Raw genomic sequence first — 27,679 nt, forward strand, 5'->3', positions numbered from 1 at the left:
TGTTACTGGGACGTCGGGTGGTTTGAAGAGCAGTGTCCAAACAGCCCTGCTCCTGGCCCAGAAGACGCCTTTTATGTGAATCAGAAAGGCTGTCCTTTCCTCAAGAGACTTTATCGCTAACATTTAGAAACTCGTGATAATTAGCAACAGTGATTGTACCAATGTAGCATGGTGCCTTTGAGTTGTGCACCACTCTCCATATCACAAGACGATCATACAACTTCAATATTGGTCTTGATTCTCCCAAAAGCCTCATCTGGAGACCATTAATACATGAACCTTGCCCTTTCAAATAGAGATGGAACTTTTAAACTTTTAAAACTTAAGCCACATTAAGAATATACATACAATGCTGATTTACACTAATTGATAAAACTATTTAATGGTTAGGAAACAAAACAGCTGGACATAACATATCCAATTCTAAACTTTTCAGATAAAGTATGTGCATAAGACCATGGTACTTTCACAGAAAACCAGAGCTGAAAGCTGGAGAACGCCCAATATCCAGAAATGTATTTATTTGCTGAATCAGAAAATCATCATCCCAGAAGTGAAGCTAACATTCTTCCTAACAGTGCACAGATGAATACACGAGCCGTACTATCAGCAGGCCACACTCCCAAATATTAAGGTTTTTCAGAATCTTTAAAATTCCAAATCCATGGCAAGAAAGATCCTCTAAAATTCAAGAATTAAAATTTACAAAAATAAATACCACTCTGACACTCAAGGGACATCTTCACTTTAAGGCCTTTGTCACAAATCTGAATCTTTATTGTTCTGAAATAAATGTTATAAACATAACCCAAAACAAAACTTGGATACTCAGTCTCAGAAGAGGTGTGGCTCAATGCCCATCACATGTAACAAGAAAACTTCCTTTTAAAAAAAAGGAAAACAAAGTACTAGGAGAAGTCTTTCACATGAAGGAAAATGCAGCCTTTGGATTTCTCCTCTCATTAGCCTGTACACACGTGGGCATCAGAAGGTTTGCATTTTCTCCGCAAGAGCTCTTGCTATGATGTCTGACGGATTTTCTGCCACTCAACAAATTCATCGAGAAGAACAGGCCCTAGAAAGAGAGAAGCATTTGTTAGAATTCAGTGACCTCAGACCTCCCACTACAAACACTCTCCCCGAGTTCTGGTGGTGATGAGGACGGACCCCGGCGTCTAAGGTGTGTTTCCTGTCCTGCTGGCTACTTAGCGCTTTTCCTTCTCGGCCTGCTCTTTCCTGATAGAAGAGACTTTCCACAAGGGGTATGTGCTGCAGCTTCCTTCACAAGGTTGCAATGGCTTCAGAACTCTCCAATAACTAAGTCAAGATTGACTGCTCCCTTTGTCTAAATGCTCACAGCACTGTTATTTCTATTAAGGAATATGGAGAGTGTTCAACATGTTTCTACATTACGTCACCAAGAGCATGTAAGCTTGTTGAAGGAGTGGCCATATAAGAGAATTATTTTGTTCCAGTAACAGGACCGAGTATAAATCTAAACACAAAGCAAGTGCCTAATGAACACCTGACCTAAAAACTATACTGAAAAAACATGTGAGGGGCGCCTACGGGGCTCAGTCAGTGAAGTGGCTGACTTCAGCTCAGGTCATGATCTCACAGTTCATGAGTTCGAGACCTGTGTTGGGCTCTGTGCTGACAGCTCAAGCTCAGAGCCTGGAGCCTACTTCGGATTCGGTGTCTCCCTCTCTCTCTGCCCTTCCCCTGCTCATGCTTGCTCGCTCGCTCTCTCAAAAATAAACTTTAAAAAAATTAAAAATAAAAAAACAATAAAAAGACATTCGCATAAAGCAGGGGGTCCACACTCATTTCCTTACAGGAGCCATTCCCTACATGAGCTCACTGTTTTTGTTCGTTGAAAAAGAGGGGAAAACTCATGGCCAGAAAAGAGTACGCTGGCCCTATTTTTCTTAAAACACATACCCCTCAATGGTCTTTCTCTCATTTTTTATTGACGTACCTCCCTACTCTAAGAAAATCGGCAGACAGGGACAATCATAAACAGCAGCCGAAAAGCACCCTAGCTGGTGGCGTAGCTACAAGCCAGCGAAGTGAGACGCAAGTTGGACACAAGCTATTACTTGGCTTCTGTCACTAATTCCTCACATACTTGAGTCAGATTTTCTGCTTTTTCAAACAAATCTGGAAGCTTTATTTTTATACAAAAATTGTTTCATATGTTGACTCAAAACACGCATGAATATACACATGTGTAGGCCTGCCTGCAAGTTTACTGCTGCTACCAAAGGGCTGTTTCCAAAAATATTACTGAATTTTAGAACATTCCGGGGGGAGAGGTCACAATGTAAACTACAGGCAGAATAAAGTTATTCCTTCTTCAGCATTTTGTATGATCTTCAGGGTCGCAGAAGTCCACATTTCAATTTACTTTTATAGGAATGTATCCTACAGCGTACTTCAAGGATCTGTTTTATGGTATTCTGCCCTTTCCACTGAAGAGTATGGACAGATATTTTAACTTGAACGATTGAAAAATGGTATTTCATCAAGTGTTTACTGAGGCATTTCTGAGGGAACTTATTGTGGCATAATCTGCTATGCCATCAGTGGGCACTATGATTAGCCTTGAAGGTTTTTCTCTTGTACCTGATGTTTTGCTTTTCTCTATTTAAATCCTGACTGTTCTTTTCTTCCATAGGAAAATGCCAGGGAAGGCAGGAAAGCAGAATTTTAGCTTTTACATGCAGAAATTATCATTTAACCTTAGCTATACTGCTCCATTACATTTCTGAGAAATTGGCAACATTCCACCTGTCAGCACAGACTTTCTAACGTAAGCCCTCCCCCACACCTTCAACATGATTCCATAAGAAAAGTTACTGTCAGCAACTTTAAATTCTTTATGGTAACGCTACACAAATGCATGTTTCCACTTAACAGTTTAAAGAACTTCATTTTCCTAGGAAAACACAGTTATTATACTTACAAGCACCATCTTCATCGTAGTTACTAAGATCGGCATGGACGGTTCTGCTGAATTCTAACACATTGTACCACTGATCTTTGTTCATAACACGATACTTCGATTGCTGTAGAAGAGGATATAAATATTTGGAATACAGAACAAGCGTTATCTAAGGCTCTGACTTAAATAAATCTAGTTATGCCATCTTTCTGTGATTTGGTCTTTCTTAAAGCACTTAGTCCTCTTTAGTCACTTGGGCTTCCAAGAGAATCCTCAGGGCCGTTTACATGTTAACATCATCCAACCTACTTTTTCTTTGTCTTTCCTTCATTTTTGAGAAGTAACAGGAGCAACAAAGGTACCGATCTGATAAAACGCCTGAGTGTCTTCCGTGTAGGCATTTCTATAATCGTCACTGAAATCAAGTCATACAGCGTATCCTACGTACACTAAGTTCCCTCACGCGGCTTCCCAGGAGACTGCTTTGCGTGAGATTTAATGTTCCGCCACATCTTGAAGCTGGTGCTTTTGTAGGCAGTGGAAAGAGTACTGGCTTGGGTTCAAACCCCACTTCTGTCACTGAATTGAGTGGCCTTGGGAACATTACTTAACAACAGAGCCCATTTCTTCATTCGCTGAACAGGGATCAAACCTAATTTGAAACAGTGTCAAACACCCTCCCCATAACCAGCGCTGAAAATACTTTGTCCTCTTAGCTCCCTGTAGAGGTGACTATTTTTAGATTCAGTCCTCTTTATTTTTGCCCCAAACTACTAATAGGAGGAAGACGGATAACATTCATCAAAAACGTCTACTTTACCAGCCTTTCCTAAGCCTACTCTATCAGGCTTAAAGATCTAAGTGTACCTGAAACCCACTCGCTCAAGTCCTGGTCATGACTGCCTCTCGGCAGAAGCTTTCAACAAAATTACTCCGAGGAATTCGCTATGATAATCAGCTTTATGAGAAATCATTTTCAAAGCAAAAAGCAAAAGCATCTGTATTCAAGAAACGGTGAGATCTATACCAAAAAACCTGAAATTGAAAAGGCACAAAAACAGAAAACCAAAGAAAGCAGTGGAAAAAAAGAACAGTATCTTAAAACCACTGCCGGTAGTAGGTGCTACGCTAAACCTGCTAAATGAACACTTTCTTCATAAATTCAGCAGACATTTTAAAGTTGTTAGTACATTTAAGTAGTCATTCTCATATTTGTGGGCATAAAATTTTAATTCTAACTATTTAGACTGAACCCAAGTGAAAAGCAAAGTGTTATCACTACACACAACGGGTTCCCTTATGTGGCTATCAGCCTAAGAGCTAGTAATTTACGAAGAAACCTGAAACCCGAGTTAGAAGCATAACATTTGTACACGAGCATCAGTTTTCTGTCAAAAACCCAAGAAACTAATTTTGTGTGAAAAACGTCTTTGCTATAGTTTATTTGAGGGTTCATTTTTTTCATGGGGGGGAGCGGGGCTGCAAGGCTGGAATGAAAGTATCTCATGTACAGAATATATTAATGAACATGAACTTGTGTCTACAAATGACGACGTATATGTACACAATTTATCAGAAACTTTTTACTTAAGTTTTTTTTTTAAAAACACACTATCTAAAGATCCATTTATGTTTCCTCATTTAAAGGTACGTTTTCAGAGTAAGTTTTACAATTAATATTTAATGCTTCCAGATGAGAACAGCGCACATACCTCCAGGTACTGGTAAAACACTGAAAACAGCGGCCATGTCCTTCCAAGCAGCAGGGCGAGCATAGACTTAGCAGTGTCGATATCAAGGCTTCTCTGATCTTTATCCTACAATGGAAGTAAAAAATTTCCCTAAGTGTGGTTCTGAGATGAAAAAAATGTTAAAATTACAAAACATGGAAATTCTACCTACCCTTGCAAAATCAAAGGCATATCTGTAGATATTCTTAAACGAAGAAATATCATTCAACTGTGAGCGCAAAAAGTCAAATTTGTTCTGTAACTTTTCTGTGCAGTCACACCTTAAATTAAAAAAGCCAAATACATTATAAAATCCATAAAATTAAATAAAAGCATCATTAGGGGGTCAGAAGAAATGTATTGAGAAGAAAGTCAGTGCATCTAATGAAATCAATCTAGGTTTAAAATTCTGCTTCACAAATTTAGAGTTACTAACATATTGCCTCGTACTGACCTCGTACAATGGGATAAAAAGGAAAAAAGGAAAATAGGAAAAAAAGAGAAAACCTGGCAACCAATGAAATTCAGTCCAATGACCTTAAAAAAAAAAAAAAAAAAAAAAGCTCAATCGAAAGCTCCAGTACAATCATGAGTATGTCTCAAGAAGAGATTCAGAAGATGTACTTTTACTACATGTAAAGTTAAGAAGATGGCAGAACAGAGGAGATGAACCAGGCCTCGGTCACAGATTTCACTGGAAATTCTCAGGCACAGCTTGGTGACAGGGATTAGCCATGAGTGGTTTTGAAAGTTCAGGCTATAACACAGAGAAAATTAACACATTGTATTAGTGCTTCTGTCATAAACTCAGATTCCTACATTTTCAGTGACTAAGCACCAAGGCAATCAGTGGCAGCACCTGACTTCAAATAAGGTACAGATGCCAAAGAAGGAAACCAGTTAAAGGCTCAAAGAGACGCTCTCCCACGGGCTGACTCAGCAAGAACCAGGTCACCACACCATGAGCTCTGGTCAAGCCGCACTCACCACGCACACTGACCACAGCTATGTGTCAGCACAGATCACTGCCTCTACTCGACGTGGTGCTCCCTCCAACAGGCCGACGAAACCTCACTCACCAAAACCTAACTCCCAGGTTGCCATCTCTGAGCATACACCTGACTCCCTTTCATTACATGGGCCGTACCATCCACCGTGACCCACAGTATTCCTCCCAGAACGGACTTAGTTCTCATCATGTACTAGAGATATCTAGTACCCAAATTTAACTAAGACCTTGACTATTCTAAACCCACAATGTGACAGGTGACTCCTAACTTTATTAAGGTGTAAATGTTTTGGATAATTTTCTAATGTTGATTAAACCTTGCGTTCCTAGAATAAGCCAAACTGAGTAACGTTTGTTACCGGTGTCGCACACTCCTAGATTTTCTGGCTATTTTCGTAAGTGAGACTTGCTGGTAAATCTCATTCCTTCACACTCTCTTCACTAATTTTGATAACAAGCTCATGGCATAGGCCTTAGAAAAATGAAATTATAATTATTACTTTTTTTCTCTTTTCTGAAAAAGTTTACTAAACACTGGAATTAGCATTTGGCCAAAATCAGCTGAAAAGCCATCTGGGTCTTTTCACTGAGGTGAGGTATTTTCTAGTCTGTATTATTATTTATTTTTGCTTTCTGTTTTTCTTTTTTTAATTTTTTTCATTTTTTTTAATGTTTGTTTATTTTTGAGCGAGACAGAGACAGAATGCGAGTGGGTTAGGGGCAGAGAGAGAGGGAGACACAGAAGCAGAAGCAGACTCCAGGCTCTGAGCTGTCAGCACAGAGCCCGACACAAGGCTCACACTCACGAGCTGTGAGATCAGGACCTGAGCCAAAGTCGGACGCTCAACTGACTGAGCCACCCAGGCACCCCGCTTTCTGTTTTTCTTAATCATCTTGGCAGAATTTCTTAATTATTTCAACTGCAGGTTTGCTTTCCCTTTTACTCTAAACATCTTTTTTTTTTTTTAATTTTTTTTAATCTTTACTTATTTTTTGAGAGAGAGCGCGCGCCAGTGAGCACGCAAGCTGGGGAGCAGCAGAGAGAGGCGGAGACACAGAATGTGAAGCAGGCTCCAGGCTCCCAGCTGTCAGCATGACAGACCCTGACATGGGGCTTGAACCCGCGAGCAGTGAGATCATGACCTGAGATGATGCCGGACACTCAACCGAGACACCCAGGCGCCCCCATTTCTCTTCTAATGTAACATTCAAAGCTACAGATTTTCCTCTAAGTACAATTAAAGCTTCAGCCCAGTTCTGATAAATATTATTGCTTTGATTATTCACTTGTAAATGATGCCTTGACAAGATGGTTTCAGAGAACGGGTAGAGATAAAAGTCTTAGAATAGGTTTAACAGACACTAAGAAGAGAGCAATCAGAGAAAATAAGTAAAGGTGACCCTTGAACAACAAGGGTTTGCACCGTGTGGGTCGACTTATATGGGGATATATTTTTTTTCGATACACACAGTATAGTGCTGTAAATATATTTTCTTGATAGTTTTTTCTTTTTTTTTTAAATGTTTATTTTTGAGACAGAGAGAGACAGAGCGTGAACAGGGGAGGGTCAGAGAGAGAGGGAGACACAGAATCCGAAACAGGCTCCAGGCTCCGAGCTGTCAGCACAGAGCCCGACGCGGGGCTCGAACTCACGGACCGTGAGATCGTGACCTGAGCCGAAGTCGGACGCTCAACCTACTGAGCCACCCAGGCGCCCCTCTTGACAGTTTTCTTAAGAACATTTCTTTCCTCTAGCTTACCGTACTGTAAGAACATAGTATATAATACATTTAATGTACAAAATATGCTATTTGACTGTTTATGTCATGGGAAAGGCTTCCAATCAACAGTAGACTAGTAAGTTTTGGGGAAGTCAAGAGTTACACGCAGATGTCTGACTGTGCAGGAAGTCCCATGCCTGCCAGCAGTGAGGAGGGCTTCCTGCCCTCTCCTGCCGAGGTGGTGTTGGTGGCAGCCAGCTAAAACAGAAGGTTTAAATAAGGTCCAGAGTCAGAACGCCTGGGTAGCTCAGTCGGTTGGGCGTCCAACTCTTGGTTTGATCTCACAGTTCATGGGATCAAGCCCCACATCAGGCTCTGCACTGACAACACAGAGCCTGCCTGGGATTCTTTCCCTCTCTCTGCCTCTCTCCCCACTCTGAAAATAAACAAAGAAAAAATAAGATCCGGAGTTTTATAACATAATACTCAAAATTTCCAGGTTTCAATAAAAATTCCCACGTTGTTCAAAGGTCAAGTGTACAGCCAAATGCTTTCAAAGAATCTGGTTCCAAAAGGGAGCAGAGGAAATCGACACTAAATAGTGTGGGAAGGGGACAGAAGGTTCGTTTGTTTTTTTTTTAGTAGACAAATATCTTCTGCTTCCAGGATGATGAAGTCAATGTACTTTTCATCCATGTCTCCTGCTCATTCCACTAAAAGCCAGAGACGACATACGTAAAACAAACACAAGACTGAAAGAACTCTGAGATTCTCAGGAACAATACAGTGGGGCGCTTCCTGGGTTTTCTTTTGCCTTTTCTCCACCAGATCTGGAGATGAAGGAGTCAGCAAACCAGAAATGCCAATGGGGTAGACAGAAACCAAAAACTCGCTCTCCCTCCAGCAGAAGTTGAACAGCCTGGCACGAAAGCAAGCTTAGAAAAGATACTCTTCTCCATTCAAACAGCACAGAAAAAGCCCGCTCAGTGCCCACAGCTGCCAGCAGACTGAATGAGGACCGCATGGCCCACCCACCCCAGGATGGACGTAGACGCCCCCCTTCCACCTCCTGCACCGTCAGTGGGAACCACATACAACAAGGACTTCAGCTCTGCTCCCAGCAAGGGGTAAGGAGTAGCGCCCTGGGCCATCAAAGGGTGCCTGGGAGGAGGCGGGGCTACACCATCATGCTCACCCAGCAGTGTCACCCAGAAATTCGTGGAGCCTCCTGGGGGCGGGACCTCTCCTGTCTGCTTACAGCGATGAAGAATCCCCTCCTCCTAATGAGGTGGTGACAGAAAGCTAGCGAAAATGGAGGTTTAAATAAGATCCAGAGTTTTGTAACATAATACTCAGTATTTCCAAGTTCCGATAAAAAAGCACTTCTCATACCAACAACCAAGATGGCAAGCAGAATGTAAAAAGAGGGCCAATACATGCAAATATTGCATGTAAATGACAAGATGTGTTTAAAATTATCTGATGCAGATTTTAAAGCAGCTATGATGAAAATGCTTCAATGAGCAATTATGGACCCAATAAAACAACCCTTGAAAATGTAGCAAGTCTCAGCAAAGAAACAGTGAGTCTAGGAAAAGAAATCTAACAAAAAAGAACCAAGTGGAAAAGTCTGAATTGTAAAATACAGGGCAGACTTAAACCTTAATGTACTAATAATTATATTAAATGTAAGTAGCCTGTACCAATCAGAACACAGAGATTAACAGAGCAGGTCAAAAAAACCCATGAAACCAAAGTGACCCAACCATATGCTATCTAGAAGAAACAGACTTCAAACACAACACAGGCAGACTGAAAGTAAAAGACAAAAACGAACACATTCTGGAAACAGTAACCAAAATAAAGGAGAAGCAGCTTCATCAATATGAGCTAATGTAGACTTCCAAGTGAAGAAAATAGAACATAGAAGAATATTATGTAATGATAACAGGTCAATCCACCGAAAATATGTAACAATTAGTTTTGTTTGTTTGTTTGTTTGTTTTTCAGAGAGGGAGAGAGAGTGCGTGAGCACGTGCGACCAGGGAGAAGGGCAGAGGAAGAGAGAGACAGAGAGAATCTAGCTGACAGTGTGGAGCCTGACACGGGGCTCCATCCCACAACCGTGAGATCATGACGTGAGCTGAAACCAAGAGTCGGACACTGAACCAACTGAGCCACCCAGGCGCCCCACAAGATGCAACAATTCTACAAATGTTTGCACCAAGCAACAGAACTGCAAAGTGAAGCAAAAACTTAAGAGAAGTAAAAGGAGAAATAAACAAATATGCAATTATTGTTAGAGATTTCAACACTCCTCTGTTGAAACACTTCCTCAGGAACTGACAGAACAACCAGACACTACATCAGGAAAGAATTCAACACCACCAACCACCAAGATCCACCTGGCACTAACAGAACATGCCACTCAGTGACAACAAAACACGTATTCTTTTCGAGTGTCTGTACAACAGAACCCAAGAGAGACCACAGCCTGAGCCATTGAGAAAATGCTGACAAATATAATAGAACTGAAATCACGCAGGATATGTTCTCTGACTACAATGAAACCAAACTAGAAGTAACAGGAAGATAAAAGCAAAATCTCCAAACACTTAGAAACTAAACAAACTCCTAAGCAATCCATGGGTGAGAACAAGTCTCAATGGAAACCAAAAAAAAAAAAAAACAAACTGAACTCAATGAAAATAAAAACGCAACTCAAATTTTGTGAGACCCAAAGCAGTGCTGAGGGGGAAATTCACAGAACTAAATGCAAATATTATAAGAGAGAAAAAAATCTCAATCAATAATCTAACCTCCTATCTTCAGAATCTAGAAAAAGAAGAGCAAAATAAGCCTAAAGCAAGCAGGAGAAAGTAAGAGCAGAAATCAGTAAAATTGAAAACAGAAAAATGAGACAGGAAGATCAATGAAACAAAGAGCTGATTCTTTGGAAAAAGAAAGTCAGTAAAACTGACAAGTCCCTAGCAAGAATGACAAAGAGAAAAACTGAAGACAAAAATTATCAATATCAGGAATGAAACAAAAGATACCATTACAGACCTGTAGACATGAAAAGGATATAAATATGGCCACTTAGACAAAATAGACCCATTCTTTGAAAAACAAAAACTACTGTAACACACAGTATGAAACAAATAATTTGATACAATGATCTGAAATAAATAGTAATTTGAGTAGCCCTGTAACTATTAAAAAATCGAATTCAAAAATCCCAAAAATTCTGAAAAAGAAACCTGTAGGTTCAGATGGTTTCATGGGAGAATTCCACCAATCTCTGAAGACCAATTCTATGTTCTACCTTGCAAAAGATAAATTCTAAGGAAAAATTTCCTAATTCCTTTTATAAAGCCAGATTTACCTTGACACCAAAACCGATTAAAAGCAGTATCAAAAAAAAAAATTTTTTTTTCACAAGAAAAAAAAATTTTACTATGATGATGGATGTTAATTAGACTTATTGTGGTAATCATTTCCCAAAATACATACATATTGAATCGTTATGTTGTACACCCAAAACGAACAATGTTATGTCTATTATATCCTCAGATAAATAAGAAACCAAAAACAAAAACAGACCAATATCCCTCATGAATCCTTAACAAATATTAACAAAAAGAATTCAGCACCATATAAAAATAATTATACACCAAGTGGGATATAGTCCAGGTATGCAAACTGATTCAGTAGTCAAAACCAATCAATGGAACCACAATGTTAACACTCTAAAAGAAAAACTACATGATTAGATGATTTAATACAGAAAAAGCACTTAAAATATTTAACATCAACTCGTGTAAACTCACAGAAAAACACGAACAGAGGGCAACTCCCTCAACTTGATAAAGAGCATCTACAAACAACCCACAGCTAGGGAGCAAAGGAATGGGTGTCCACTTTCACCAGGCTTATTCAGCACAATGGTAGAAGTTCCAGCTAATGCAATACGTCAAGGAAAGGAAATAAAAGACATGCAAGAGCGGAAAAGAAATAAGATGGTCCCTATTTCCCTATTTTGTGTTATAATCATAGGACATGACTGTCTATGTAGACAACCCAACGAAGACACACATACACAGACATACACTCAGAATAAGTGAGTTCGGCAAGGTCAGTCATAGGATACAAGACAACCACACAAAAATCAATTGTATTTCTACATATTAGTAACTAATACATTGATATTAGAATTAAAAATAAATGGCTCAAAATAAAAACAAAATATTCACATGTAATTCTAACACAACATGTACAGAATCTGTATGCTGAAAACTACACACAATGAAAGAAATCAAACACCAAAAAGAGAGACATAGCTATCTTGCATGTATTCAGACCCTGAAAACAGTGATCAATTCTCCCCAAATTCACTATGTAGTTTAACCAAAATCTCAGTAAGATCTTTTGCAGATAAAAAGATCATCCTAAAATTTTTGGAAGAGCTAAAACAATTTTGAAAAGAGATCAATCAGTCTTTGTGGTTTCAAGATTCTGTATACAGCAGCACCGCGTGGTACTGGCAGAGGCTTAAGGCACAGATCGACAGAACAGAGAGCCCAGAGACAGACCTACGCACAGGCGTGTCCAACCGATACCGGACAAGGCGCAAAAGCAATTCAAGGGAGGAAAAGACCTTTTTCAAAACATGAACTATGGAGCAAGTGGACAGCTGTAGCCAAGGAATAAACCAAAACCCGTCTCTCACCTTTAAGGAAATTAACTCAAAATGGATCACTGATTTAAACGTAAAATATAAAAACATAAACCCTTCCAGAAAAAAAACCGAAAAGTAAAATTCTCCGGATCTAGGGAAAGAATTCTTGGATTTGACATCAAAAGCACAATTCATAGAAGGAAAAACTCATCAAGTGAACTCCGTCAAAATTAAAAATTTTGCTCTGCCCGTTATAAGAAGCAAAAACACAAGCTACAGAGTGGGAGAAAATACCTGCAGTCTCCATACTTGATGAAGGGCTTACATGTAAAAAATTCAGGAAACTCAACAGTTTAAAAAATTATCCACTATGTCCCTTATCTTCTTGCCTATTTTCCTCAGCTATTGTAGGTCACTGATTCTATACCCACCTCCTTCGTAACTCATCCATTGATTTTTAAATCTTTAATGTTTTTCACTTTCAGAGATTTAATTATGCATGGGAAATCTGATCATCTGAGGCCGTTCTTTATTCTTTAAACATAGTAGTTATTTTATGCTGAGATTAAGATAATTCAAAATACTAGTCTTAAAGAGTCTAATTCTGAAATTTAAGATGTTCCCCAATATGCTTAGTAATTTATGATTGTTAAAAACTGAACCTTTTTCTGCAGAAATTGAGGCTCTGTTTAAAATGCATTCCTGTACAGAAGAATCACTTCCACCATATACATGAAAACACTACTTACCTGGGACATTTGTAAAATACATTTTTGGCTTGTGTCATACAAATAATGCATTCCAGCTTTGAATCTGCATGATGAAGAATTTCTGGTAAGAACTCTCTTGGAAATAAGCCCTTCACCGTATGCAGAACCAAGCCCAAGCAATCACATCTCCATCTACTAGCTATGTGTGACATCAGTGACTTAATATGAGTTTTTGATCCGATTCTCACCCTACTCAGGCATTGCCATTTTGTTTCCTATTCAGAATATGCACAAGTTAATGGCCAGACGCCAGGTGACTAGAAACAGGTAGTAACCTTAAGGTTAAATGTCAGATCTAAATGTCCCTATGGTATCACCATCTCTCCTCATTTCTGGCCTCTGATTATTTTCCTTAATTTACAGTGAAGTCCAGGCATGCTTTTTAAAATATATACATTTTTATATTTTATCCTGCATTTAAGTGTTTTACATGACAAATGGCTTCTTTGCACATTTTATCTGCCATATGGCCAGAAAAGGAAATCAAAATTTGGATAGGTTAACCATCCAATTTGTCTGGGGCCTAGTTCCTATGTATGAATGAGGGCACAATATATTTCATGCAGAAACAAGATTCTTACTATTTATTAAAAATGTATTATTTACTATTTGATTAAGCGGATTTATCAGCTCAAACATTCTTCACTATGCGAAAAATAAAGGTTTAATGGCATTGAAAACGCAGTTAACTACTACCAGAAGGATATGCAAAAGGAACAAATTCTCAGATTACATGTGCCTGTGATGCTGTGTGGAAATCTGGGTGTCTTCAGGCCCTCCAGCGTCATGAGGTGGTAAGTTCAGAGGGCACTGCATTTTAAGCAGCCAGTTACATGTACGATCTTCCTCGTGATGATCCATCCTAAGAGGCCTCATCTTCTAAATCTTTGTGGCTTCCTGAAGAAGCGTTTTTCACATTATTTTTTAATGATGTGATTCACATTTTCACACAGACTCTCCCTTAGAACCTTAATACACCTGAGATTCAGGAAGACATACGATAAAGACACTTCCCAGCATTCAGGTCTTCCTCTCACGACCACTGGGGTTTAAAATCTTTCTTCGGGGCCTGGCGTGCACGAGCGCCCCACAATTATTTGTTAAACAGAAGTATGAATACCAAAAATAAGCCACAAAGTATATATTTATTTAATTACAAAAAGTTTCAAAATCCCTCCCTGGGAAAGGTTAGCAGGAAATTGGAGTTCAAACAAGATTATCAAGTCTGTGAGCAGTGACTTACAAGTTACCAAGGAGAAAAGAATCCAAATAAAATGACAACCTTTTGCAAATAACACTCCACAGGGACAAAGAGCACAATGTTATTTAGGGTGGGCTCTCAGTAAGCTTAAGACGGACACGAGGGGAAGAACAAAGTTCCAAGTCACACGGAGAGACACCCCGAAACAGTGCACCTTCTCCGTTTCCACACACGTGGTTTCAGGAAGCTACTTAATCCTTCAGCCTCGGTTTCCTCATTTTTAAAATGACAACAATAGACAACCATGAGATTAAATGAGAACACACAAGTTCGATGTTTACAACAGTTCTCAGTGTGAGATACTCCTTTTGAAGCAAATGGTTTAAAAATCACCTTAAAAAAATCACACTGTTGTCTCTGCCCCAACTATCCCACACCAGTGCTCATCGTCTCCCTAAATCTGGAGCAGAGAAAGAATCTAACCGAACAAAGAACAAGTAATGTTTTCTTGGAGAAGAGTAAAACAACAACAACAACAACAACAACCTTGCACATTACTGGTCTCATAGAGACTGAACAGACCTCGCAAAACCAGTGAACACATCACAATTCTTACATTTAACCTGGCCCCAAACAGACTCAGCAATTAATAACGTCCATACCTCATAACTTGGGAGGTTTAGAAAGAGCATTTCCCCTGAAGTAAAAAGAAACGCATACTTAACTAGCGTATCACGGAAAGCAAGGGATAGTTTTTTGAAGAACAACTAAATAAAACCCCACAGATTTTACAGAACGCTGGCACAACAGGACACCATTCTCCAGGCCACTGAGGTGAGAACGAGTGGAGACGGGTTTAAATTTCAACATTAGGACTTGGACATTAATTTCTTGAGTATTGTAAACATCTGATTAACAAGGAAGGCTTTTACATTTCTGCTTCACTAAAGCCCTCTAAAATGAGAAGAAATCACCATCCACGTTTTAGCTCTAAGTGAGGTCCTCTTCCTTAATTAGTAAGGTGCTGTGGCACCCCGATCTGTAACAGGAAGAGTTTTATCCACAAAGTTCCGTATTTAGAACTCTCTGTGAATGAGGTCTATTGACCAGAACAAAACAGCACACCCCTGGGGATGTCTGGAAATGTGGATGGGGAATTAAAAATCGTCAAGATGAATGTCGGGGAGAGCAGAGGGGAAGAATGCTAATGGCGACTAGCAGTTGGCCCCAAATGCTAAGTGAGCGGCAGTCACACACCACACGCCCCAGAGCACCCCGTCCCCACGGGAAAATCGGACAGACGCTCCCCAACGCTCCCCCTCAATAAGGTCAGGCCAGACCACCGCCTTCGATCCTCAAGTCCAGGGCCGAGAACGGTGACCAGAAGGTGCACAACTCGTAACCCACCCACAGGCAGCTGCGTACTTCCATTCCCGTCAGACGCTATCCTCCTGCCGGTTTTCTCAGGATCGCGACCAAGGACAGCGTTCTCCACCAGCATGGTTTTTCGCCCTCGCCCCACCCCCACTTCCAGCGGGCAGCCAGCAAAAACGCGAAGTACCCGCGCACTCTGGCCCCCGCAGACACAAGGAAGAGGGAGGTCCGCGGGCCACACCCCGCGCCTTCCCGGGGCGGGGAAGGGGCCTGCCGTGGTCACAAGACGATGTGATCCCGGAGCGTAAAACAACTGCTCCAGCGACGGCTCCCCGCCAACCTCCGACACAGGGACCTGGAGCACGGGGCGAAGCTCTCTCCACCGGCTGGCTCAGGCCCTCCGTCTGGAGCCGTTACCCCACCACCCGGGACGCAGCCCCGCTCTGTCAATGTTCTTTCCTTCGCACGTGCTCTCCTTTCGCCGGCTCTGCTCACAATCTCCTCTTCAGAAAGAACATTTTCCTAGATCCTGAACCGTCGTCATCCTAATCATTCTTCAAGGTCCAGTTCAGGGACCCCATACGAAGACTCTCCTGTCTACTGGGCCGACACTCATCTCACCCCCAGCTGTGCTTCCACAGGACGTGGTACTTTCACTCTAGCACCTGTCCCCTCCGACCTGGCTTCCGCCGCAGTATTTCCATGCCGCCCCAGCCCGCTCAGCATGTTACCCAAGGGCAGGGGCCACGTCTCCAGCTTCCCTGTGATCAGCACTTAAGAGGCACAGTAGCTTACACAACATAAGTGTTGATCATGAATGACTATCAAATCAAATCAAATCAAATCCAATCCAATCCAATCTGAGGAGAAATTTGGCTGTTACTAAACAACGACAGAGAGATGGCAATGGCGCCCTCCGAAACCTACAAAATGGCCGTGCCAGTCTACTTATGTACCAACTCATACCCACAGATTCTCTCACACAAAAAAGGCGATCCAGTTATGAAAAGTAGGCATCAATAGCCTTAACATAAATGAACGTACAAGTATTGTGAATGCTGATCAACACTATATAATTACAGATTTTAACTACTCATGGCTATTACCGTCTACTACCTTTGACCACGGTGTATGTTTTAACTACCACACTGTCTCTACTCCTTAGCAGAGCTCTAAGGGTTAAAATTAACTAACTTGAAACAATTGATAACTATATTAAGATGATATAAGGGACCACGAAATAACTATGCCCAGATTAAATGAAATCATAAAAATATTAAAAAATCTAGAAAGGGAATCGAGTCTGTGAAGGTTTACATTTTATAAGTCAACATAAAACCAAACACACTAAGGCAACTATAAAATAAAAAATTAAGACTTACATATGTTCTTTGGTCTCTCAGTTTAAATTTTAAACTACTGTATTCCTCAGCAAGTTTTGTATAAGGAAATTCAGGGAGTAATAAAGACTTAGCTAATTGATAAAAGATACTTGGTATTTCACATAGCAATCTAGATGAGGGGGAAAAAACACAACTCTTTCCCCTCCCAGTCAAGAGGGCTTGCCTGACTTGAGCAGCTCCAAGGCCCTACAACACAGACAGGGCTCTAGGCAGACAGGCAAGAGAGCATAAAGGAGTGAAACGGAAACCTCTAGGTCAACTTTAAATGTTAAATCATTGCTTCCATTTTGTGCAGCTTGTGAACTTCCTAGAGAGACGAGGTGCTAATAAAACCGAAGTTCAAGGGTTAAGTCAATTTCTATTCTTGTACCCAAAGCCAGATGCTAGTTATTCAAGAATAATTATTAGAAATGTTTTGTATTTAAAAGTTTCTGTTATACAAAGTCTCTTTATGTTATATCAAGTTATGCGGACACATGATGAGAAAACTTTTGGTTTTAAAATACACAAACATTATTCAAAACAAGTAATACACAAAAAATACAGCAGGAGTAGTACAAAAAGCAGTTATAGTGCCAACTAAAATGTCTTACAATGAATAAGCCATGTTATAACTGACGAAAATTTCAATAAAACAGACTAAGCTACCTGAAAACCAGTTTATATTCTTTGCATACTCCTCCGTATTTTATATTCATAAAAATATTTTATATCTTATCTTTCTCTAAAAAGCTAATTGCAGGTTGGATATTTCCAAGAATTTCAGAATCAACATCATTTTAATTGGTAGGTTATGACACCTAGATGAATGACAGAGTTCACGCTTGGTTGTAAACACCATGATTCAAAGTTAGTTAACAGTCTTGCATTTTATAAAGAACGCTAACATACATACAGAAACGTGACGCAAACAAAGCACAGTATGCTAGACTGGTGATGAGGGAATTTAAATTCCAGGCCCTAGCTCTGCCAGTAAGTAGCTACATAAACCTAGGCGAACATTTTCTTTACCTTGGAGTCTGATTCCTCATCTCTCCTATAAGTAATTGAAATGACAGGTTTGATTTTATATTCTATCTTAGAAATTATAATTTGGCTCATATAAGCAAAGGTTTTCCCTAAAATATACATAAAATAGCTATATGTTAAGGCTGGTTAAAAAGGAAAATTACAAAACATTAGATGCTGAAAATTCAAATATAAAAATTTAAGTTCCATATGAACACTTGAAAAAAATAACCAAGGTATTCTGAAATGTAAGGACAGGCAAACAAGTAATAAAAAATAGTTAAATGTGTTAATAAAAGCATAACCACAATAGGAAACCACATGGCTAATTAACCTCCACTTTTTGGCTCAAAAATATCATCAATTAATGCTTCCTCTATTTTAGAATGTTGGATCATTAGTAACATCCTGCATGAACATTAGGAACATGACATAATTTAAAAATAACACATAATTACTAACTGATTCTGCAACTAAGCACACTTTACTCTGGAAAGTCAAGATCAAATTATTATCAAGAAGCAATTCTGTAACTTACAGAAGAATTCAAAGGCAGCCTCAGTAAGTAAGTAACCAGAACTTGGCTGAAGGCTGCAGGTGAGCCATATAAGCTTTCTACTTTTGTTCTTTATAAGATTAATTTGGCAAAAAAGAAACAACAAAAGTGCCATGTAACTCTACCTTCGGATTTCTTTTCAAAATAAAGCATAAAACTGAAGAGGCCCCAGAACTTGGGGCAGCTCAAAGAAAAAACTCCTTCCGTGGCAGAACTCTGTATTCAGAGAAGGAAACTGCTCGTTCGTTGCTCAATCTGTAACTTTGATCGCAGACCTCTAATTCACCCACGAAGAGTCAATAATTTTAATAAGACTGTACTAAGGTTCTCAGAGAATAGGAAAGATGGGGTAACTGTTCATTTTGCCAAGACCACAATATAAATTTTATCAAACCCTAACTGATTGTCACAGATCAAACCAATGTGAGTATTTTAAGGTGAAACCTTACTTCTAAAAATTATGAAGCATATAATATCAATTAAGATCTTCAAATAGGCCATCAAATTTGTTTTTTAAAAAAATGTCTTACTGTAATGAAGTCATCCCCTTTAACCATTCTTCCTTGGTAAAAAATCCCATGCTTTCAGCCTCCAATTTCCACGCTAAAACTAACATAATAATCTGGAAAGAACAGAACATAAAGGATAGGGGAAAAGTCAGCACAGAGATAATCATGTCTATATTTTATCATGGAGAGCATTTTTATACAACTATTTCCATCCTTCAACTATTAAAGAGTATAACCTCTGGAATTATTAACTCTGAAGAAGTGGGCCAATTTCTTAAAAGTAAGAAGTTCTAACAGTTTCTGAAGGTGGAATCTCTCTCACTCTATCACAAATGACATTTGTATTAAGAAAGAGAACAGTGCCCAACTTAAATTGATTAAAAATACCTTAAATGAAAATCTACAGTATAAAACATGAAGAAACAAAATCTTGATATAAGATTAAAGTGTCCCAATTTTTAGACATTTATAAATATGCTATATCCCACTTGTATTCCATTCTACTTAGAAATAAAACATACATTTTCAGGTTCAACACCAATGTCTTCACAAAATTTTTCCATTCCTTCTGGCCCTACAACTTCATCAGGACCTTCAAAGACAAAAATAATTTATATATTTTATTGTTATAATTTAATACCAACATAAAACATAAGCCATTGTACTAAAGGCATCTATGAATACACCATAACTTTTATAAATAACTAAATTTGAATTTTGATATATTTTTGATAAAGTGTTAAATATCAGCTATATGATTTAAAATGTAAAACTTCTGAAATATTCTTGAAACACCACATTACAAAACGAAATTAAGGAAAGAAAAAATATCAATCACTTGTCTGTATAGTAACTTGAACCTATCAATTAAAACAACATTCATGAGAGCGTATCTGAACAAAATTTTTGGTAATGCATAAATATAAAGAAGTATAAGAAATTCTACGACAACATGTAGGCCCAACCCATTACTCAAGACAGTAAGCAAAGAACACCTGTTTTCTTACTAAAACAGAAGGTCATTACCCTTTTGAAATACAACCAAATAAAATTTAATACTTTAAAAAGATATACATATTATGAAGATAACGACTTAAAGAAACTACTATTTTCCTTATCATCTTGGTTCTAAAATAGCAAAGCATTAGTTCCACCACCTTAACATTGAAACAAAAGTTTAATTCCTCACTTATGTCTACCATTTGTCCAAAACTTAATGATACTTAGCTTGTTTCTTATTTTTCTCCCTCTATAACACTAAATATAAATCAATACACCCATTCTCCCACTTTTTTATGTTATCAGATTCCCAAAAGATAGTGATTTACATCACTGCTGGGTCTCTTTTGTAAGTGAGAGATTACAAACAACAAAATTTGTTGTAAGATTACAACAAATTTGTGACAGCATGGATGGACCTTGAGAGCATTATGCTGTAATTGAAGGAAGTCAAAGACAAATAACATATGATGTCACTTACTTGTGAAATCTACAAACAAGCAAAAACAAAGGCCCCAAACTCGTAGATACAGAGGTAGAGGTGAGAGGCAGGGATTGGGGGGGGGGGGGGTGGGGGGTGGAATGGATGAAGGTGGTCAAAAGGAACAAACGTCTAGTTATAAAGCAGGTAAATCCTGGGGATGTGACGTACAGCCAGTCTGATGACTGCAATCACTACTACCATACTGTATATTGGAAAGCTCCTACGAGAGTAGGTCTTAAAGTGCTCATCATGAGAGAAAATGTATAACCCTGTGTGGGTAGAGATGTCCACTAGACTTACTGTGATCATTCTGCAGTATATACATATATCAAATTGTTACACTGTACATCTGAAACTGTCCTTTGTTATAAAAAGATCGAACCATTTAAAGCAATTACAAAATACGATAGAAATATGCTATTACTTCTGATTTTTGAAAACATAGTCTTGAAATATTATTGTTAAAGTGACCCAAAAAACCCTTGTTTTCCTTTCTTAAGAACTTATAAAAATACTCCAGCTTTATAAATCACAAGCCAGACCACAGCTACTGGGGGGGAGGTGGGGGGGGGGCACTTTACACCCACTATCATTCGTTCACAAGTACAACATGAAACCCACGCTCCACAGTTTGTCCTAACAGAAGAATGCAGCCGTCCAGTCTGTGTGCCAATATAGTCCTGCAGCTTCAGACGAGATCCATCCAGGCTGCTAAGAGGACGTTAAAACATGGTCTGAAACCAAAATGCTTAATTTTTTGGTTTAAATAAGTACTGCACTTATTTATGCAGTGAGGTGTTAAAAGGTGAAAGGGTGGTAATTTTAGGACTTTCACTTCCCGATATATATTTGGAGAAGTTTTTTAATGAGAATGTGTTAATCATTGTAATTTTAGAAACATACATATACAATAAAGCTGTTAAAAAATATAACTGAGTATGTTCCCCTACATGTGGTTTGGTTGAAAGTAAGTCAGGTAAAAAATTCAGTGGAAGAAAACAAAGGTTTTTTTAAGCCAAAACAAGAATGCATTGTCAATTTTTCTTATGAAAAAGAAAACTGACTTGATCTCAGAGCAGCCATCATCAGAAATCAAAAGACAAAGCTGAAGAGCTGTTATCAAGAAATATCAGTCACTATCATGAAACAGTCTCCCTAGAAACTGGGGAATTGATCAGTGGTTAAAATTTGATGAGATTCAAATTAAATTATGTCATAAGGAGATATATACGACATACACAAGACCTTTCTGTAAATGTTCAGTGTCTTTCCCAAAGCAATGCAAATAATAACAAATTTGAATCTAAAGCAAGGTCAATACTAATATTCTTTTCCCAGACCACATAATGTTAGTTTTACTTTCTCAAATATACTCTTCCAATAAATCTACTCTGGGGCTGAATTTAACTCTCAGGCAAAAAAATAGGTTTCCATTCAACTTAAGAAGCTTTGGAAATTATTTAGAATCTATCAGAATTATTTAGGGGTGCCTGAGTGGCTCAGTCGGTTAAGTGTCCAACTTCGGCTCAGGTCATGATCTCATGGCTCATGAGTTCGAGCCCCACGTCGGGCTCTGTGCCGACAGCTCAGAGCCTAGAGACTGCTTCGGATTCTGTGTCTCCCTCTCTCTCTGCCCCTCCCCAGCTCGCACTCTGTCTCTCTCTCTCTCTCTCAAAAAAAACCAAACGTTATAAAAAAAAAAAAAAAAAAAGAACTTATTAGATTTATAGTTTTATTAGAACTCAGCAATTCTATCCTCTTTTGGGTTCTCTGTAAGATTTAAAAAGTGCCTTTTTACTTTCCACGCTTTTGTTCAGTAACAGGCCCCACGTATTAACGAATCCTTGCGAATGTAAGTATCACTCAAGAGGAGAGGTCTTGTGCAAGAGCAAAACTATCAGGCTTACCACACGTCACCTATATTATATTAACCAGATTAGTGGTAAAATAGTTTTTAAACTAAAACAAAAAATCAATTTTTTTTTTTTTTATAACCATAAAATGTTCCTAGAGATGTGCAGAGTACAAAACCATGCCAGTCATAGCAGACGCTCAGGAATAAAAATTGTGCTCAATGAATAACACACCTTCCCCATGAGCTATACAGGAGCTATGCTGTTAATTCTGGAACAGTACTGTTAAAACACAGCCAGTCCACCTAATGCTGTAATGCTATTACTCCTTTAACAACGGTTTACACGTATGAGTTCTGACTCATTCCAGGTACTGTGCTAAGTGCTTTACGTGCCTTATTCCCAGTCTCCATTTTAATAAGGGACACCCCCATTTTAAGACAGAACACCTACTGTTGATTTGGCAAATAACTGGTTCCTCCTGGTCAGTTAGGTCTCCACCCAGAGTAATGTCTAGAGAGGCCTTCCCTATCACCCTATTTGAAAGTCATCCAAACTTTCTAACCACACCGTATTTTAACATTTATAACTCTCCACAATCTCTACTTATCTTGCTTACTTACCTATTTACTGTCTTCCCCACTAGAAGTCAAGTCCCCCAAGGGTAGGGATCTTGTCTACTTGTTCCCTACTGTGTCCCCAGCACTGATCACTGCCTGACACACAGTAAATGCTCAGGAAACATTTACTGAATGAATCGTTCCATACATAAGATAAATTGCCTTCAAGTGCATTTACTAATATTTCTTTGTAGAAGGAAAATGAGTTGCCATGTACATACTGAAAACAGAAATGACAAGACAGTAGTCATTAAAAGCATAAGCTCTGCAAGAGAATGACCTAAATCTGAATCCTCGCTCTTGTCACCGTATGATCCTGGGCCAATTACTTAATCTCAACCTCAGTTTTCTCATCTCTAAAAAGAGGTAACACTGCCTACGTGACAAAATGATTGTAAGGATACATTATATAATTATAATTTTTGAAATACACAGAGCAATTATTATGCTGGCTACTACAAAAATGCTAGCATAGCAAATAAATGTTTAACTAATTAGAATCTCATACTACCCACCAAAGTCCCAAGGAGAGGTAATACAAATGAGCAGAAATGAAAAAAAATGCACTAATTTTGTGGTATCTTAAGGTGTCTTTTTACAAGTGGAATAAGATGAGGGGCTTTTTGATTCTATATCATAAATCCCAGTAAAACCGGCACTTGGAATAATGGGTCACCATTTTAAATGGAGGTCAGTAAGAAATGAATTCCTTTCATTTAATTTGGGTTAGACATTGTCTTGGGATGCCAGTAATAGCAGTTTTTCTGGTCTAGAAAGAATCTGTTCTGTTACTAAACAATTTTTAAATTATACTTTGGGGATCCAGCTGATTCAAGCTACATCAGTGGTCTTACCTTCCATACTGTTAGCCTAAGGTTACACTTCAAGTTCAGAGTATACTTTAGACCTTAACGGATTAGCATGAAACTTAAGAGTGACTCCATCTACACTGTTCTATGTTAGACACTGAGAATCAGAGTTAAAAAAGGAGGAGGGGGAAGCTATAAAATCATGAATTCTAGAAGACCAAAACCTAGGTTCTAAGGGAAAAAAATATCTTTATACATACTTATAAAAAAGTTAGTCATAAATGGGAAGTGTTCTTGTTCACACATTTGCTGAACACCAAAGTCTCCTCCCTGGTTTTGGCTTTCACCCTTAAGCTCCAGCCCCTACCATGGGCCCAGAGCTTTAAGCCCACTACCTGCAGGGTTTAGTTTAAGTCACAGCTCCTGCAGAAGCTCTTCGTGACACCATGAGGCTGGGTTCTATGGGTTCTATCGTCCTCTGAACTATCGCAGCGCATCTTCCCAACACAGCATTTATCACACTGTATCACATCAGTGTTTCCGTTCTTAGGGATTACTGCACTTCTGGCAGAAACGATGCGCTAAACAGCAATTATCAAAGGGCAAATGTGCTGTGCCATGACATATCTGCATTTCAAATCTTTTACTACGTTTCCAAAAAGTTTCAGAAAAATATCAGTTTGGGTTCAGAAAATTGTCAACAGAATATGCAAAAGAACAGTAAGAACTACATAAAGTGTATAATGTTTTATTACATAGTTTGTTTTTCAGAATATCAACTCTCCTTTAGCTAATGGACTTAAACCAATAAATGCACCTGTTCACAAATGGAATTCATAGTGAATCTCACCCCTCCCACTAGCACATACTAAATTACATATTTAAAGAAAAAGCATCCTGACATAGCACCGAATTCTTAGCCTACACATAATTCTCAGTCTTGACCTTGATCCCAGGTCACAGCACTAACACAAAGCAGGCCTGCAATAAATAATTGTTAAATGAATAAACCAAAACACTTTTTAAAGCACGTGACTGATATCTTCTTATATTAATTTCATTACCTGCATACTCATAAAACCAAGCCAGGCACTTCTTGCTTGAAAAATGTTCCTCTCCACTTATTAGTCTAGCAGGGGGTTGGGATCTGCAATAGCTTAGAAAACACACAAATACCTAAGAATTTTATCAAGTCTCAACTTTCAGTGAAAAGCTAAGTGCAACATGAACTACTTCAATTCAAACTAAACAAAGTGTTTTGTTTACAGCTGGTATTATAGGAAAAAATGGGAGTTGTATTTGCAATTGGAAATTGGAAACAGTAGTCTATATGTAAAATTTTCTTGCTAACAAAGCCGGAAATGCTACTTTGCTCACTATCAAAGTCCAATAACATCAACTAAAATCATTTCCCCAGATTTGAAGTGAGCATGTGGAAGTTCAACCTAATGTTCTCGATACAGGGCTAAGCTGGGAAAGTATAAATCTTCAGAGCGGTGAAAATTGTATTTCTGTAAAATAGACAAACATTCGAAAACAAAATCTTACAAAGTAGATTTTGGTACTTAATGAATCAATATTTTTTAAAAATTACATATTAACAGTTGTTGATCATCTGCGAAACTTAAATGGATGATTGAAGATAAAAGACGAGTTAGGACCCAAGAGTATAATTAAACTCCACACATTAAAAACAAAATTGTACAAATAAAAAGATAATAATTGTACAAATAATTGAGCCAAAGCTATTTAACGCCAAAGTCCGTACGTTCCATAAAATCATTAAAACTTGGGAAGCTCAAAATCGGCCTTTGGGGTTTAAGGAACTTCAGAGGACCTTTCCCGGGGGAGCTCAAACAGTGACACCTGCACGAGGACCTAGAAACGCCGCGCCTTCGGCGGCTGAGTCATCTAACAATGGAGGCCCGCATGGAAAACTGTAGGTTGATACAGCGAAGCGGGCCCTGGGCTGTAACACCACTGCGCGGCTCTGAGCGTGCTCGGTGTAAATAACTGTGCCACGTTACGCACGGAGGACGGCCACACGTGGGAGCAGTAAAAGCTAACGTGTCTGCTTCGTACAGACGGGCTGGCGGCGCAGCCCTGGCCAGTTCCCGGGCGAGGTACCGGGAGGCCCGGGAGGCCCGGGAGGCCGTGTCACCGTGCACCGGCTCTTCTGCTAACCGCAGCGAGACGGGAAGACTTCCGTCCACGACAAAAAGGAAGAGGAGCCTAGGTTACGTACCTCCCGCCGTAAGCAGACGCCTCTGCAAGGAGACAGCTCTGCCATCACGGCTACAAGGCTGACTACCGTCTCCTCTCAATGGCAGCAAGTGAAGTCGTTCCCTCGCGGGCCCGCCGGCGACACGGCCGGACACCCGAGGAGCAGATGCGGGACCACTCCCCTGTCACACCTAGCCTGCAGACCGAGCAGCACACCTCGCCGCTGGGCCGCCTCAAGGACACGCCGCAGCGGGATCAAAGAGCCGTAATTACAGCTCAGCTCTCCCTTCGCTTTCTTTCTCGGGGGGAGGGAGGGGGTACCGGGTAAAATAAGGACCAGATTGTTAACGATCACGTCGACCGCGAACAGCGTCCTCAATGCCCGGAAACAGAACCGCGAGCAGGGCCTTCCCGACGCCGCGCACACGGACTTGGCGCAGGTGGAGCCACCAGACTTCCAGAAAGCCGGCTTCCTGCTGGGACCTTCCGGCACCGGCCGCTGCGAAGACTCGGCGTGCAGCTCCCCCCCCCCCCCCCCCCCGCCCCAGCCCGGGCGGCGGGCAGCGCCAGGCCGCTCCCCTCCTCACCCCCTCCCCTTCAAAGAAATTCCAGAGGCGACCCTTCCGCCGGTCTGCACTCCCGTCCAGGTCTGGAAGGGCGCGGGGCAGGGGCACGGCCCCGGGCGCCGGAGCGCCCACACGGAGCCCGAGCCCGAGGCGCAGCCCGCGGTGTCGGCGGGGGCTCACCCCCGGGCCCCGGACAGCCGCTCACGGGGGAACGCGGGAGGCTGAGGGCGGGGTGGGGGGGAACGTGATACCTGGAGATTTTACACTTCTTGAGGCCTCCGTCTTCCGCCACTGCCGCTGCCACCCCCGGGGATTTTCTCTTCTTCTTCACCGGCATCTTCCGCCCTCCCCGGCGGGGCGGCCAGGGGAGCCGGGGAAGGGGGTCGCTGTCCGCCGGGGACGCCTCAGTGCCGGCACCCGGGTCCCAGGGACAGCAGCAGGCGCAGGAGCGGGGCCGCCAGCCCGCCCCAGCGCGGCCCAGCGCGGCCGCAGCCCGCCCCCAGGTCCCCTCCTGGTCCTCCGCGCGGGGCCGGGGGCGCTCCTGGCCGGGGGGCACCGCGGCTCGCTCCCTCCGGGACGACAGAACCCGGACAGCGCGGCACCGCCACCACTCACACACTCGGAGGGCAGGAGGCTCGCTCTGACCCGGACGCGAACCGCCCAGAGCCGGAAGTGACGCGAGCGCGGCGCTGCCCGCCGGGAGGGGGCGTGGCCGCGGTGCTGCTGCGGCCGAGCGCGCGGGCCGGGCTTCCGTCGGCGGAGGAGGGCTCCCGGCGCGTCTCAGGAAGCGGGGAGTCACCCCGCGAGATGTCTGAGGACACCCCTGGAAGCCTGCGGCTCCAAGTGGCTGGTAGAGCACGCCGAGGTGCACTCGCGCGCGTCCTCGCGAGGGCCGCGCCCTGCCGCTGTCCCCGCGTCCGGGGCACGTTTCCCCAGGGCCGGCCGCGGCCTCCCACTCCCGCACTGCCGGGCCCTCGCCCTGGTTGGGGGTGGTGGGTGCTGGCCGCCCGGCGAGGAGGGCCTTCCCCCGCCCCGGCGCCTTCCTTCCCCGTTCTTGTGCTCCGGCCCACAGCCCCCGGTGCTCCCCCCGCCCCCACCGCCGCGATGCTTCCCCCGTCCCCACCGCCGCGATGCTCCCCCCCCCCCCGCTGCGATGCTCCCCCCCCCCCCCCCCCCGCTCTTCCCTCCACTGCCCTGATGCTCCTCCCACCGCCCTGGTGT

The 27,679-nt window shown here is 41.2% G+C and overlaps 1 protein-coding gene across 5 annotated transcripts; it reads right to left on the bottom strand.

Moving 5' to 3' along the window:
* Positions 1-752: 752 nt before the first annotated feature.
* Positions 753-27,100, bottom strand: DCUN1D5 (defective in cullin neddylation 1 domain containing 5). 5 transcript variants are annotated; one of them, XM_042957839.1, is made up of 8 exons: positions 26,710-27,100; positions 24,734-24,825; positions 19,426-19,496; positions 18,926-19,017; positions 4,847-4,955; positions 4,657-4,761; positions 2,966-3,068; positions 753-1,075 (listed from the first exon to the last, which is right to left on the bottom strand). In XM_042957839.1, the coding sequence occupies exons 1-8, from the start codon at positions 26,793-26,795 to the stop codon at positions 1,020-1,022; spliced, it is 714 nt and encodes a 237-aa protein (XP_042813773.1). In that variant the 5' UTR covers positions 26,796-27,100; the 3' UTR covers positions 753-1,019. The 5 variants fall into 5 exon arrangements, with proteins under 5 accessions (XP_042813773.1, XP_042813774.1, XP_042813775.1 ...); XM_042957840.1 differs by lacking the exon at positions 26,710-27,100 and adding an exon at positions 25,915-26,378; XM_042957841.1 differs by lacking the exon at positions 24,734-24,825 and having other exon boundaries at positions 26,710-26,796.
* Between the last annotated feature and the right edge of the window lie 579 nt (positions 27,101-27,679).

Source organism: Panthera tigris, chromosome D1 (assembly GCF_018350195.1).
Source record: "Panthera tigris isolate Pti1 chromosome D1, P.tigris_Pti1_mat1.1, whole genome shotgun sequence".
In the NCBI taxonomy this organism is placed as follows: domain Eukaryota; kingdom Metazoa; phylum Chordata; class Mammalia; order Carnivora; family Felidae; genus Panthera; species Panthera tigris.